The sequence below is a fragment of the Salvelinus fontinalis genome, chromosome 34 (genome assembly GCF_029448725.1).
Source record: "Salvelinus fontinalis isolate EN_2023a chromosome 34, ASM2944872v1, whole genome shotgun sequence".
NCBI lineage: Eukaryota > Metazoa > Chordata > Actinopteri > Salmoniformes > Salmonidae > Salvelinus > Salvelinus fontinalis.
In genome coordinates, this window is record NC_074698.1 from 19,785,518 (window position 1) to 19,799,421 (window position 13,904).

The 13,904-nt window shown below is 44.6% G+C and overlaps 1 protein-coding gene across 1 annotated transcript in view; it reads left to right on the forward strand.

Annotated features, from left to right (window-relative positions):
* The window catches only part of LOC129833935 (uncharacterized), a 33,000-nt gene extending 19,542 nt beyond the window's left edge, over positions 1–13,458 (forward strand). The window contains exons 20-33 of the mRNA XM_055898753.1: positions 3,188–3,244; positions 5,784–6,065; positions 6,232–6,309; positions 6,556–6,618; positions 6,940–6,978; positions 7,292–7,342; positions 9,953–9,994; positions 11,221–11,280; positions 11,475–11,552; positions 11,807–11,893; positions 12,085–12,117; positions 12,343–12,393; positions 12,804–12,875; positions 13,048–13,458. Of these exons, the coding sequence (XP_055754728.1) occupies positions 3,188–3,244; positions 5,784–6,065; positions 6,232–6,309; positions 6,556–6,618; positions 6,940–6,978; positions 7,292–7,342; positions 9,953–9,994; positions 11,221–11,280; positions 11,475–11,552; positions 11,807–11,893; positions 12,085–12,117; positions 12,343–12,393; positions 12,804–12,845 (963 nt within the window). The 3' untranslated portion in view covers positions 12,846–12,875; positions 13,048–13,458. The remainder of the gene's footprint in view (positions 1–3,187; positions 3,245–5,783; positions 6,066–6,231; positions 6,310–6,555; positions 6,619–6,939; positions 6,979–7,291; positions 7,343–9,952; positions 9,995–11,220; positions 11,281–11,474; positions 11,553–11,806; positions 11,894–12,084; positions 12,118–12,342; positions 12,394–12,803; positions 12,876–13,047) is intronic.
* The last annotated feature ends 446 nt before the right edge of the window (positions 13,459–13,904 follow it).

A 13,904-nucleotide genomic window follows, 5' to 3' on the forward strand; every position in this document is an offset into this window, starting at 1 on the left:
TTGATTTTAAGAAAGGCATTGATGTTTATGGTTAGGTACATTCGTGCAACGATTGTGCTTTTTTCGCAAATGCGCTTTTGTTAAGTCATCCCCCGTTTGGCGAAGTTGGTCTTCACACAGTTTGCAACGAGCCAAGCGGCCCAAACTGTTGCATATAGCCTGACTCTGTTGCACAGAACGCAAGAGAAGTGACACATTTGTCCCTAGTTAAAAGAAATTCATGTTAGCAGGAAATATTAACTAAATATGCAGGTTTAAAAATATATACTTGTGTATTGATTTTAAGAAAGGCGTTGATGTTTATGGTTAGGTACACATTGGTGCAACGACAGTGCTTTTTTCGCTAATGCGCTCGTTAAATAACTGTTTGGTGAAGTAGGCTGTGATTCAATGATAAATTAACAGGCACCACATCGATTATATGCAACGCAGGACAAGCTAGATAAACTAGTAATATCATCAACCATGTGTAGTTACCTAGTGATTATGTTAAGATTGATTGTTTTTATAAGATACGTTTAATGCTAGCTAGCACCTTACCTTGGCTCCTTGCTGCACTCGCATAACAGGTAGTCAGCCTGCCACGCAGTCTCCTCGTGGAGTGCAATGTAATCGGCCGTGATCGGTGTCCAAAAATGGCGATTACCGATTGTTATGAAAACTTGAAATCGGCCCTAATTAATCGGCCATTCCGATTAATTGGTCGACCTCTAGTTGTAACACTTGTTGTGGTCTCTAGGATATGGTCCAGGAGCTGGAGTTCTCAATGGTGCTAAAAGCAATGGTAAACCTCTTCCTCAGTCTCTGTAACGTCACTGTGTCTGGGCACCATCCAGTGAGGGTTGGACACAGGGAGAGGTACTGTTTAAAGTGGGTCCCCTGTTGGGACAATGACACAGTAGGAGGAGACAGGGCAATATGTTTCTTATTTTAAACCACTCTCTGGGTGGTGGTGTTTTTCATGGTCCCTCGAGCTGGACACATAATATATAATAATATATGCCATTTAGCAGACACTGTTAACCAAAGCGACTTCCAGTCATGCATACATTTTATAAATGGGTGGCCCCAGCGGGAATCGAACCTACAACCCTTAGTGTTGCAAGCGCTATAACAGAGGGACGCTGTTTCTATTATTATAAGCTACAGAGCTAACTTGTTTAGTGGTCTCCCAGATATGGTCCAGGAGCTGGAGTTCCCAGTGATCAGGGAGCCAAAGGCAATGGTAAACCTCTGTCTGTCCCTTTTTTCTATTTTCCTTTGTGGCTGTAATATTGTGAATGTAGCACTGTCGAGTAACATTTGTTGTGGTCTCTAGGATATGGTCAAGGAGTGGGAGAGCCCAATGGACAGGGTGCTAAAGTAACCAAAACTGGTTACCCCATACAATCTAGCTGTCCATGTGTTATATCCACATGCATGTGCCATTAACTGTCGTTTGTAGCGATCACTTTGTGTCAATGGCTAAAGTGCTTTAGGAAAGTATTCAGACCCCTTGACTTTTTCCACATTTTGTTACATTACAGCCTTATTCTAAAATGGATTAAATAAATAAAAAATTCTCATCAATCTACACACAATACCCAATAATGACAAACCGAGAACAGGTTTTTAGACAAAGATCTGGGGAAGGGTACCAAAAAATGTCTGCAGCATTGAAGGTCCCCAAGAACACAGTGGCCTCCATCATTCTTAAATGGAAGAAGTTTGGAACAACCTTGACTCTTCCTAGAGCTGCCCGCTCTACCAAACTGAGCAATCAGGGGAGAAGGGCCTTGGTCAGGGAGGTGACCAGGAACCTGATGCTCACTCTTGCAGAGCTCCAGAGTTCCTCTGTGGAGATGGGAGAACCTTCCAGAAGGACAACCATCTCTGCAGCACTCCACCAATCAGACCTTTATAGTAGAGTGGCCAGACTGAAGCCACGCCTCAGTAAAAGGCACATGACAGCCCGCTTCAGTTTGCCAATAGGCACCTAAAGGACTCTCAGACCATGAGAAACAAGATTCTCTGGTCTGATGAAACCAAGATTGAACTCTTTGGCCTGAATGCCAAGCTTCACGTCTGGAGGAAACCTGGTACCATCATGCTGTAGGGATGTTTTTCAGCAGCAGTGACTGGGAGACTAGTCAGGATCGAGGCAAAGATGAACGGACCAAAGTCAGAGAGATCCTTGATGAAAACCTGCTCCAGAGTTCTCATGACCTCAGACTGGGGCAAATGTTCACCTTCCAACAGGATAACGGCCCTGGAGAGACCTGAAAATAGTTGTGCAGTGATGCTCCCTATCCAACCTGACAGAGCTGGAGAAGATCTGCAGAGAAGAATGGGAGAAACTCCCGAAATACAGGTGTGCCAAGCTTGTAGCATCATACCCAAGAAGACGCAATGCTGTAATCGCTGCCAAAGGTGCTTTAACAAAGTACTGAGTAAAGGGTCTGAATAATTATGTAAATGTAATATTTACGTTTTCATTTTTTATAAATGAGCAAAAATGTCTAAAAACCTGTTTTGGCTTTGTCCTTGTGCGTTATTGTGTGTAGATTGAGGAGGGGGGAAAATGATTTAATCAATTTTAGAATAAGTCTGTAACGTAACAAAATGTGGAAAAAGTCAGGGGGTCTGAATACTTTCCGAAGGCACTGTATATGATAATACCCTCTATGAATGATGCACCGGTCTTGTTGGCTCTATATTTGTGTTCTAGAAGCACACTGGAAGCTTTTGATGAATTGCTTTAGGGATGGTTGACTTGAAATTTGACCTGAGTTGCAGGTTTGTCTTATTTTCACTGTGGCTTGGATTTGTGTAAACATATCTTTCTGATTGGTCACAGTTATGTGGTAAGCATGGATGTTGTGTGTCACAGGCTACAGCCTAATCACAGTGATATGTAATGTGCATGGATGTTGTGTGTCACAGGCTACAGCCTAATCACAGTGATATGTAATGTGCATGGATGTTGTGTGTCACAGGCTACAGCCTAATCACAGTGATATGTAATGTGCATGGATGTTGTGCTCCGCAGGCTTGGAGCCAATAGCAGTATTATGTGATGAGTGCTCGCTGTATGTTTTCCTCCACAGGTAACAGGGTCAATCACAATGTGATGAGTTTAGGGATCATGTCGCTCAGTCTCAAGTCAATCACAGGGTTTTGTGCTGAGCTTTGTTGACTTATTCCACAGGCTACGGTGCTGGAGCAGGCAGCTATCCTGGGGCAGGAAACAACGGCTATGGAGCAGGTAATGGAACTGACACTGACAGACAGAAACCTAACCAACATCTTCTCTCCTTTCAATGGATGGCTCACTATTCTGTGGCAAAAAGAAAATCATTGGAAACTAAATCTGTCACTGTCACGAGAATTATGTTCTCAGTGTTCATAAACCCAATTGTATTAATTACTCAGCCTGAAACCCAGTATTTGTAAGAAACTGGTTGGAATGAATCAGACGGAGGCCCAGTCACAATAGTCAGATAATTTATTTACGAGAGCGCGCTGCCTATCATTTCCTGTACATTGGTCTATATACCTCACATTTTGTCATGTCCCTCCTCCTCTCAGATACAATGGCAACATAGTTCACAAGTCTTCTCCTACTCACACGTTGTCTGCCACCTGTTAAACGATCTACTACAAGCCCAAGGTCTTTCCCCTCCCAGGGTGGGGACAGAATGTCCTGTAAGGAACATAGTATTCCAGCTTGTCTGACGAAAAAGAGTCCTTGTTCTAATTCTTGACTAAAACTACACACATTATATTTAGTTTTATGATTCTAATAAGTTTCATACAATCATACAGTGACAGGGTAGTATTCTGTTAGTTATAGTTACACGTTAAATGTATACATCATTTAGTCATTATTCATAAAATCCATAACAGTCACAGGTTCCATGTTACCTCTTCACAGTACATTCTAATGCATGTTAGGTGATGTAATTGAAATTAATTTAAAAGTAGATGATCGCTTGACTGATGAATGGACCTATGCTACAGGTCTTGGACAAGGAGGATACCCCCAGAATGGAGCAGGCAAAGCTTTTTGCTTTGTCTTTCTATTTCTGTCTCTCTTTATATATCTTTGTCTTTCTATTTCTGTCTCTCCTTATATATATTTGTCTTTCTATTTCTGTCTCTCTTTATATATCTTTATCTTTCTATTTCTGTCTGTAACGGCAGCCTTCCCTCTCTTCACTATAAGAGAGGGTGAAACAGGGATCGGACCAACACGCAGCGTAGCCAGTGCTCAACATGTTTAATTAAACAAAAATAGTGAACACTTACAACGAACAAAATAACAAAATGTGGCAAACCGAAACCGTGGTGTAGGCACTGGTGGTACTGGGCTGGGGCCACGCACCATAAGGCGAGTGCGGGGTGCTGGAACTGGAGGTACTGGGCTGGGGCGGGAAGGTGGCGCCGGATATACCGGACCGTGCAGGCGTACTGGCTCCCTTGAGCACCGAGCCTGCCCAACCTTACCTGGTTGAATGCCCGTCCAGTGCGGGGAGGTGGAATAACCCGCACTGGGCTGTGTTGGCGACCTGGGGACACCATGCGTAAGGTTGGTGCCATGTACACCGGCCCGAGGAGACATACTGGAGGCCAGATATGTAGAGCCGGCTTCATGGCACTTGGCTCAATGCTCAATCTAGCCCGGCCAGTGCGGGGAGGTGGAATAACCCGCACCGGGCTATGCACACGTACAGGAGACACCGTGCGCTCTTCCGCATAACACGGTGTCTGCCCGTACTCCCGCTCTCCACGGTAAGCATGGGAAGTGGGCGCAGGTCTCCTACCTGACTTCGCCACACTATCCTTTAGCCCCCCCCCCCCCCCCCAAGAAATGTTTTGGGTTTCTTCACGGGCTTCTTACCGCGTCGTCGTGCTAACCTCATTCGCCGGTATCCCTCTACACATTGCTCCATCGAATCCCAGACGGGCTCCGGCACTCTCCCTGGGTCAACCGACCACCTGTCTATTTCCTCCCAAGTGGTGTAACCCAGATCCGGCTCCTGCTGCCGAGCTAGCTCCTCGAAACGCCGCCTCTCTGCTTTTGCTGCCTCCAGCTCTGCTTTGGGGCGGCGATACTCCTCTGGCTCTGCCCAGGGTCCTTTTACGTCCAGCTCATCCTCCCATGTCCATTTCTCCTGGTCCGGCTGCTGCTGCTGCTGCCGCTGCTGCCCGTTGCTACGCTGCTTGATCCGAGTTTGGTGGGTGGTTCTGTAACGGCAGCCTTCCCTCTCTTCACTATAAGAGAGGTGAAACAGGGATCGGACCAACACGCAGCGTAGCCAGTGCTCAACATGTTTAATTAAACAAAAACAGTGAACACTTACAACGAACAAAATAACAAAATGTGGCAAACCGAAACAGTCCTATCTGGTGCAGAATACAAACACAGAGACAGGAAACAACCACCCACAATCCCCAACACAAAACAAGCCACCTATATATGATTCTCAATCAGGGACAACGATTGACAGCTGTCTCTGATTGAGAACCATATTAGGCTGGACACAGAAACAGACTAACTAGACACACAACATAGAATTCCCACCCAGCTCACGTCCTGACCAACACTAAACAAGCAAAACACATAAGAACTCTGGTCAGGACGTTACACTGTCTCTCTTTATATATCTTTGTTTTTCTATTTCTGTCTCTCTTTATATATCTTTATCTTTCTATTTCTGTCTCTCTTTATATATCTTTGTCTCTTCTATTTTTTCTATCTTAATCCATTTTTCCCTCTTTCTCGCTCTTGCTCTCTATCTCAGGTGCCAGTCTGGGACAGGGAGGATACCCTCAGGGAGGAGCTGGTGGATATCCCCAGGGTGGAGCAGGAGGATACCCTCAGGGTGGAGCAGGAGGATACCCCCAGGGGGGAGCAGGAGGATACCCCCAGGGGGGAGCAGGAGGATACCCCCAGGGTGGAGCAGGAGGATACCCCCAGGGGGGAGCAGGAGGATACCCCCAGGGTGGAGCAGGAGGATACCCCCAGGGGGGAGCAGGAGGATACCCCCAGGGTGGAGCAGGAAAACCAGGCAAAGCTGGCGGTGGTGAGCCTTTTACTTTGTCTTCATGTTTTTCTCTTTATTTCTCTCTTTCTTTCTTCTCACTCTCTCTTTCTATTCAATTTTTTCTCTTTCACTCTCATTTGCCCTCTCTCTCTCTCTCTCTCTCTCTCTCTCTCTCTCTCTCTCTCTCTCTCTCTCTCTCTCTCAGGTGCTAAGCTGGGACAGGGAGGATATCCTCAGGGTGGAGCAGGGGGATACCCCCAGGGTGGAGCAGGCAAATCAGCGGGTAAGGCCTATTAATTATCACACTTTTGCACTCTCTAGTTCTAATTTTCTATCTTTCTCTGTTTCTCTTGCTCTCTTATTATCTCTCCCAACTTAAATTTTCTCTCTCATTTCCATTTGCTATCTTCTTCACTCGATTTTTGATCTCAGGTGCCAATCTCCTCTTTTCTCTTTATGAAATATCCCACAGTACTCTCTCTCTATGAATGATGTGCTGTGCTCTAATGTTTTTTGGTTGTCATCACAGGTTATGGTGATCAAATGGGTGGAGCATACCCCGGGGCTGGAGCGGGCAACGGCTATGGGAATGGTGAGTCAGATTGCTTCCCCTTGTCATATGCTAAGGTCAAATTCCTTTATTAAGGTCAAATGCCTTAAAATATAACTACAGTTAGAGGACACTGTAGACTGAAGTACAGAGCTGAGGCATTGACAATGAAATACGAGATTCAATAGATATGTTGGGAATGACTGAGGATTACAGTAGCAGTGTGAAACATAGCTGCCTCTCTAGAGACGGAAGACAACTGCACCAAAGTTGTCACTGAGAAGTGATTTTAAATGAGAGAAGACAGATCCTCAGTGTCTGTACCACCAGGAAGTGACCTCGACTCCTTTGGTTCTCATGCAGGTGGAGGCCCAGCTGGGGGGGCCAATGCAGTGCCTGCAGGTATTTGGCGTCGGCATGTGTCTCTGTCTGTGTCTGTCTGTCTGTCTGTCTGTCTGTCTGTCTGTCTGTCTGTCTGTCTGTGCATGGCATGCACCTGTCCTTCTCTATCTGTCTATCTGTCTGTCTGTACATGGCATGCACCTGTCCTTATCTGTTAACCTTTCTGTCCCCTGTACAGGAAGTACTGTTGTGGAAAACTTAGAAAAATCTAGAGGAGCTGGAAAGCTACATGCAGTGTTGTTTGGGGACTTTGTTTGAGACTAAATGTCTGCTTTCTTGTCAAGGTTTTTAACATGCCCCCTCTTCTCCACAGGCTATGGCAATGGCTACGGTGCTAGTACTGGAGGCAATGGTTATGGAGCCGGTAGGTCTCATCATCTATAGCCAACCAACTAACATCTGTGGGTGGCTGACCAACTAACTGACCAGCTCACACACAGACATAATTATAATTGATTGATGATTATAATTATGTTTCAGGGATTGGGTACCCAACAGTGTTAGCGGATGGTGCTGCTGGGCTGGGAGGCAAGGCAGGGAAGGGAGCAGGAGGTAACCATTCATAAACCAGTAACAACTCATTCTTTTTTTATTTCACCTTTATTTAACCAGGTAGGCTAGTTGAGAACAAGTTCTCATTTACAACTGTGACCTGGCCAAGATAAAGCAAAGCAGTGCGACACAAACAACACAGAGTTACATATGGGATAAACAAACGTACAGTCAATAACACAATAGAAAAGTCTTTATACAGTGTGTGCAAATGTAGTAAGATTAGGGAGGTCAGGCAATAAATAGGCCATAGTGGCGAAAATAATTACAATTTTGCAATTAAACCCTGGAGTGATAGATGTACAGAAGATGAATGTGCAAGTAGAGATACTGGGGTGCAAAGGAGCAAAATAAAAATTAAAAATATGGGGATGAGGTAGTTTGGTGGGCTATTTACAGATGGGATATGTACAGGTGCAATGATCGGTAAGCTGCTCTGACAGCTTATGCTTAAAGTTAATGAGGGAGATATAAGTCTCCAGCTTCAGTGATTTTTGCAATTCGTTCCAGTCATTGGCAGCAGAGAACTGGAAGGAAAGGCGGCCAAAGAGGAGTTGGCTTCGGGGTCTGCTATTGTGACCAGTGAGCTGAGATAAGGCAGGCTTTACCTAGCAAAGACTTATAGATGACCTGGAGCCAGTGGGTTTGGCGACGAATATGAAGCGAGGGCCAGACAACGAGAGCGTACAGGTCGCAGTGGTGGGTAGTATATGAGGCTTTGGTGACAAAACGGATGGCACTGTGATAGACTACATCCAATTTGCTGAGTAGAGTGTTGGAGGCTATTTTGTAAATGACGTCGCCGAAGTCAAGGATCGGTAGTATAGTCAGTTTTACGAGGGTATGTTTGGCAGCATGAGTGAAGGACTGCCATTGCGAAATAGGAAGCCGATTCTAGATTTAATTTGGGATTGGAGCTTAATGTGAGTCTGGAAGGATAGTTTACAGTCTAACCAGACACCTAGGTATTTGTAGTTGTCCACATATTCTAAGTCAGAACCGTCCAGTGTAGTGATGCTAGACGGGCGAGAGGGTGCAGGCAGCGATCAGTTGAAGAGCATGCATTTAGTTTTGCTTGCATTTAAGAGCAGTTGGAGGCCACGGAAGGAGTGTTGTATGGCATTGAAGCTTGTCTGGAGGTTTGTTAGCACGGTGTCCAAAGAAGGGCCAGAAGTATACAGAAGGGTGTCATCTGCGTAGAGGTGGATCAGAGAATCACCAGCAGCATAAATAAAAACTCAATAATTACTCAATCTGGTAACTGTTCTATTCTGTGGGAACTTGACTCGCTCTCAGTAAGATGAGGAAGGCCAGTAACACTTTCTATGATTCATATATACGAATAAGACATTATAGTGCATTATAAAACTTGCACCCGGGTCTCCCGGGTGGCGCAGTGGTCCAGGGCACTGCATCGCAGTGCTAGCTGCGCCACCAGAGTCTCTGGGTTCGCGCCCAGGCTCTGTCGCAGCCGGCCGCAACCGGGAGGTCCGTGGGGCGACGCACAATTGGCATAGCGTCGTCCGGGTTAGGGAGGGTTTGGCCGGTAGGGATATCCTTGTCTCAGTATGTAAAATGTAATAAAAAATGTATGCACTCTACTGTAAGTCGCTCTGGATAAGAGCGTCTGCTAAATGACTAAAATGTAATAAGCTGTCATAACAACTCATAAGTAGTTATAACATCCTAATTTAGGATCTTACTTAGGCCTACTCAACAAATAACAATCGTTCAAAGTCTGCATTGTAAGAGGGAAGTATTTTGTCAGGTCGTAATCATATAACATGTCATGTGTCATGTAACAGTGTGGATGCTAGGTGTAATGTAACAGTGTGGATGCTAGGTGTAATGTAACAGTGTGGATGCTAGGTGTAATGTAACAGTGTGGACGCTAGGTTTAATGTAACAGTGTGGATGCTAACAGTGTGGACACTAGGTGTAATGTAACAGTGTGGACGCTAGGTTTAATGTAACAGTGTGGATGCTAACAGTGTGGACACTAGGTGTAATGTAACAGTGTGGACGCTAGGTGTAATGTAACAGTGTGGACGCTAGGTGTAATGTAACAGTGTGGACGCTAGGTATAATGTAACAGTGTGGACGCTAGGTGTAATGTAACAGTGTGGACGCTAGGTATAATGTAACAGTGTGGACGCTAGGTGTAATGTAACAGTGTGCACGCTAGGTATAATGTAACAGTGTGGACTCTAGGTGTAATGTAACAGTGTGGATGCTAGGTGTAGCAATTGTCTCCCATTTGGAAATAACTCTGGACCATGCCAATGTTCTGCCAACCATGTCTTGTCAATATCTCCTAGTTGTCTTATGTGGGGTTTTCTTCATCACTTTAGGGGACCTCTATCTAACCACAGAGTTAACCGCCCAGGGGTTCATCGTTTGTTTTATTCCTCTGCTATTCTAGGGCTTGGCGCAGGAGGATATCCACAGGGACAGGAGAAATATGGTGAGGGGTCAAGAAGTGACCCCCTATGAAGAGGGGTCAAGAAGTGGATGTTTCCCAAAGATGTCCTGTCTTGAAAAGATAGAGGGCATCAACAAGCAGGATGTACACATGGAAGGAGAATAACTTTCACCCTAATTGATGTCACTAATAACATTACACTCCAAAACATGCATGCTAACGAAAGTAATGAAACGCTCCCTGGACATGTCACAGTGTAATACCTAATCACTCACCCTAAACACTCCGAATTACCATCAGGAATGACCATCTGAAACATACCTGATCAATTAATCCATAATCATGTAATAATCCATAATCATGTGATAATCCATAATCATGTAATAATCCATAATCATGTGATAATCCGTAAACGCGAACCATATGGATGACCCCTTTAACCAGACAGTTATGTTTGAAAAACATCTGTTTCAGGAATGCCAGCTCATCAAAATATGCATGTTCAGCACATCATGCATTTCATCATCTGGATGATAACATCTACATATATCTTCATTCTAAAGGACACATAGCGAAACAAATTGACGTCTCTCCATTTTATGATTACCTTCACACAATCATACACACATTCTGTGTTTCACTTCTCTTCTGACACACTCTCTATGCTCACTCTGATCAGCACTGTGTGATCTGTGTAATCCATCTCTGTTTAACTCGCATGCCTCCTCCTTCATGCAGTACCCTGTGTGTGTCTGTAGGGGGTGCTGGCTCTGGTCCTGGTGCCTTATAGGGGCCAGCCTGTGGTCCCTGCTGGGCTGTGGCCTGATGGTGGGAAGTTGGGCGGGTACGGCCCAGAGCCCTACGGGGTTGCTCAGCCTATGGGGCCTGGGTCTAAAAAGAGGGGAGGGTAAACAAAGGAAGAACAAGAGAAAATAGAGGCAGAAAAAGGACTGAAAAAACTGAGTGGTCAGGAAAAATAAAGAGGTATAGAGAGACTGAAAAGTAAAGAGATGGAGAGAAGAGAAGGATTAGACAAAGAAAAAAGCAAGTCAGTGATGAACACTGAAGCAGCAACAGATGGACTCAAAGGTCACTGTCAAAAACTCAAGGGTCACTGTCACAGGAAAGCCAGTAATGATTGTCATTTTAAACATTTGCATACAGATGATGCAATAATTGAGTCACATGTTTTCCATGCATTGATGTGGTCTGTGGGGTGGGAGGAGAGATGATGAGACTCTATAAGCGACCCTTGTGGTGTTCCACAGGGGGTGGAGTCAGTCAGCTTCCTTTCAATGGAGCCCCAGTCAATACTGCTGGACTGGATGGTAAGAGCATTGTGACCCAAGGAACTTTTTGTTTTACAATTCCTTGCTGTGACTTGTGACCCTGCTTATACAGTGTGGATGTGTGAGGAAGAAAAAAAACTTTGTGTGTGTGGTTGTGAATGTTTATGTGAGGTCTTGTTATAACAGTATTAGACACAATTAAATACACTTGTTGTAATAAACTCTCCCAGCAGGTGATGGAAGCTTCCCTTATGGTGCTCAGCAACTGGGCCTTGGTGGTGGCGATGGAGGCAAATCCGCTGGCAAATATGGTGAGACTGGTAGTGTTTGTCTGTGTGTGTGTGTGTGTGTGTGTGTGTGTGTGTGTGTGTGTGTGTGTGTGTGTGTGTGTGTGTGTGTGTGTGTGTGTGTGTGTGTGTGTGTGTGTGTGTGTGTGAGAGAGAGAGAGAGAGAAAGAGAGTATAAGAAAGAAAGACAGAGATTGTGTGAGTACTATGTGCTTATTTGTGTGGTAATTTCTCTCTAACCTGTCTTGGTTCTGCTGTCTCTGACTATCTCTCTAAAGGCAACGGTGGATTGCCACAGGGTGCACAACAGGGTGCACAGCCTTATGGACCTGCGACTGGTGGTGGGAAACCACCTTGCAAAAATGGTACACGTCTTTGTGTACATGTCCGTTTGTCCTATATGGGTTGTCTGTCGCTATACGTACGTGTTTGTGTGTCCGCACGTCCGTCTGCTCATGGGCTGTATATGATTTTGTGTGTTTTCTGTAGTATGTCTGAAAGTTTTTGTAGTTGTTCCTCCTATTTACATGTGGGTACTTGTCTCTTGTCGGTTCAGGAAACGGAGGGGGCTATGGAGCACAGCCAGCAGGTGATTAAACTCACACTCACAACCACAACCCCTACACTGCTTGCCTCAGGAAATTATGTGTCTGGTAACTGCTTAAGGTGTGAATGCATGTGGGTGAGGAAGAGCAGACATTTTTCAGTGTTAGTCTGTTGTGCGTGTTCTGTGCGTGTCTTGTAAATGTCCCTTGTGTCTGTGTAACCTGTTTGTGGTAACTATTGTTACGACTCTCATTTTGGCACTGCTTAGGCTATGGTCAAGGACAGCTGGGTGCAGGTCAGAGTGCCCCCTACAGTAACGGTAAGTTATAAAGTCACATTCCCTGACTGAAAGTCCTGCTCTCTTCTGTCAGAATAACCCTATTAGTTCCTATCAGTGGAGGCTGGTGAGGGGAGAACGGCTCATAGTAATGGCTGGAATGGAGTAGATCCATTCCAGCCGTTATAGTCATTATAGTATAGAGAAAGAGAGGGAGATTATTGGCTGGAATGGAGTGGAGGGAATGGAATGAAATGTGTTGCATTCCATTTCATTGACTCCATTCCAGCCGTTACTGTAAACCCTCCTCCCCTCACCAGCCTCCACTGGTTCCTACATCTAACCAGGGATGTCCATTAACACCCTTGCATTTTTGTTTGTTTTGTTGTTTGGTTGTTTTGTTGTCTGCTGAACTAACAAAACCTAAACCTCTGACTGTGTGTCTCCTTCAGGAGCAGGAGGGAAGGAAAGCAAATATGGTGGTGGTGGACTGAATGGATTCTTTGGAAATGGAGGGTACAAAGGTGGGTGGGATGAGTGTTTGTTACTAATTTATGGTTGTCTCTGTGACTGAGCACATGAAGTCACCTTACTAGTAATTTAGATCAGAGCTTCTTGGCCTACCTTGTTTTATTGTTCTCTTTAACCAGCTGCATCACTCAACATCATTTCTTATCTCTCTCTTTCTCTGTCCAGGTTAAGTCAATCAGCTGAGGCCTTCTTGAAGTGAATATTTGTTCCGTTCCATCATGTGTTCATTGTGATGTTTGTTGTTTGGTCTGTTGTTACATTTAGCTATTCCATTTTTGTTCTTATTATGTTTTTTTGTTCATGGTCCTTGTCTTTTGTATTGTTGTGTGTCTGTCCCCTCTCTTCCCCTACTGTTTTTGGAGATTGTGTTGCCAGTGTGTTTGTGTTCATATCCATTTCACACTAAAGGTCAGAAAGCAACCGTATAATGTATGTCAGTCTCCTCATTCTTTTAACCTTGGCAACAGTATGGTAAATTTACTGTACATGTAATGTGGGGGTTGAGTTTTAAGACTGAAGCTCTATGAGTTTAAATCAACACCAAATAAAATTCAAAGACCTGTTCCCAAAACCTGACACCTGAATTATTCTGAGGTCATTATAAAGGGGGATATTCTCTGGGACATTGTGATGGATATTGCATACAGAAGATGTCATGTGTATGAAAAACTATTCCTTAATACCTCAGTATGCTAATGGTGTTTGTTCATGACATAGTACTTCTTATGTTACTGTATTGCTATTACTGACAATGTATCCCCAAAGACCTTTATCATGTTCCACAACGGAAATAGTTTTGTCGTTATCTCAACACGGCAGTTCGTTTCATTCGTCTTTTGCATGGCGTCACCTAAACTTCATCCGTGCACAGGAAACCATAGCCCTTCCTCTCTCAAGTAATGCAACTGTGCCTTCAAACAACTGGTATCTCACATACAGTAAACGAAACCAAATGCAACAAAACATAACGTGACAATACAACACCTGACATAAAAATAAGTGACAGCTATGCACGTGCTCAT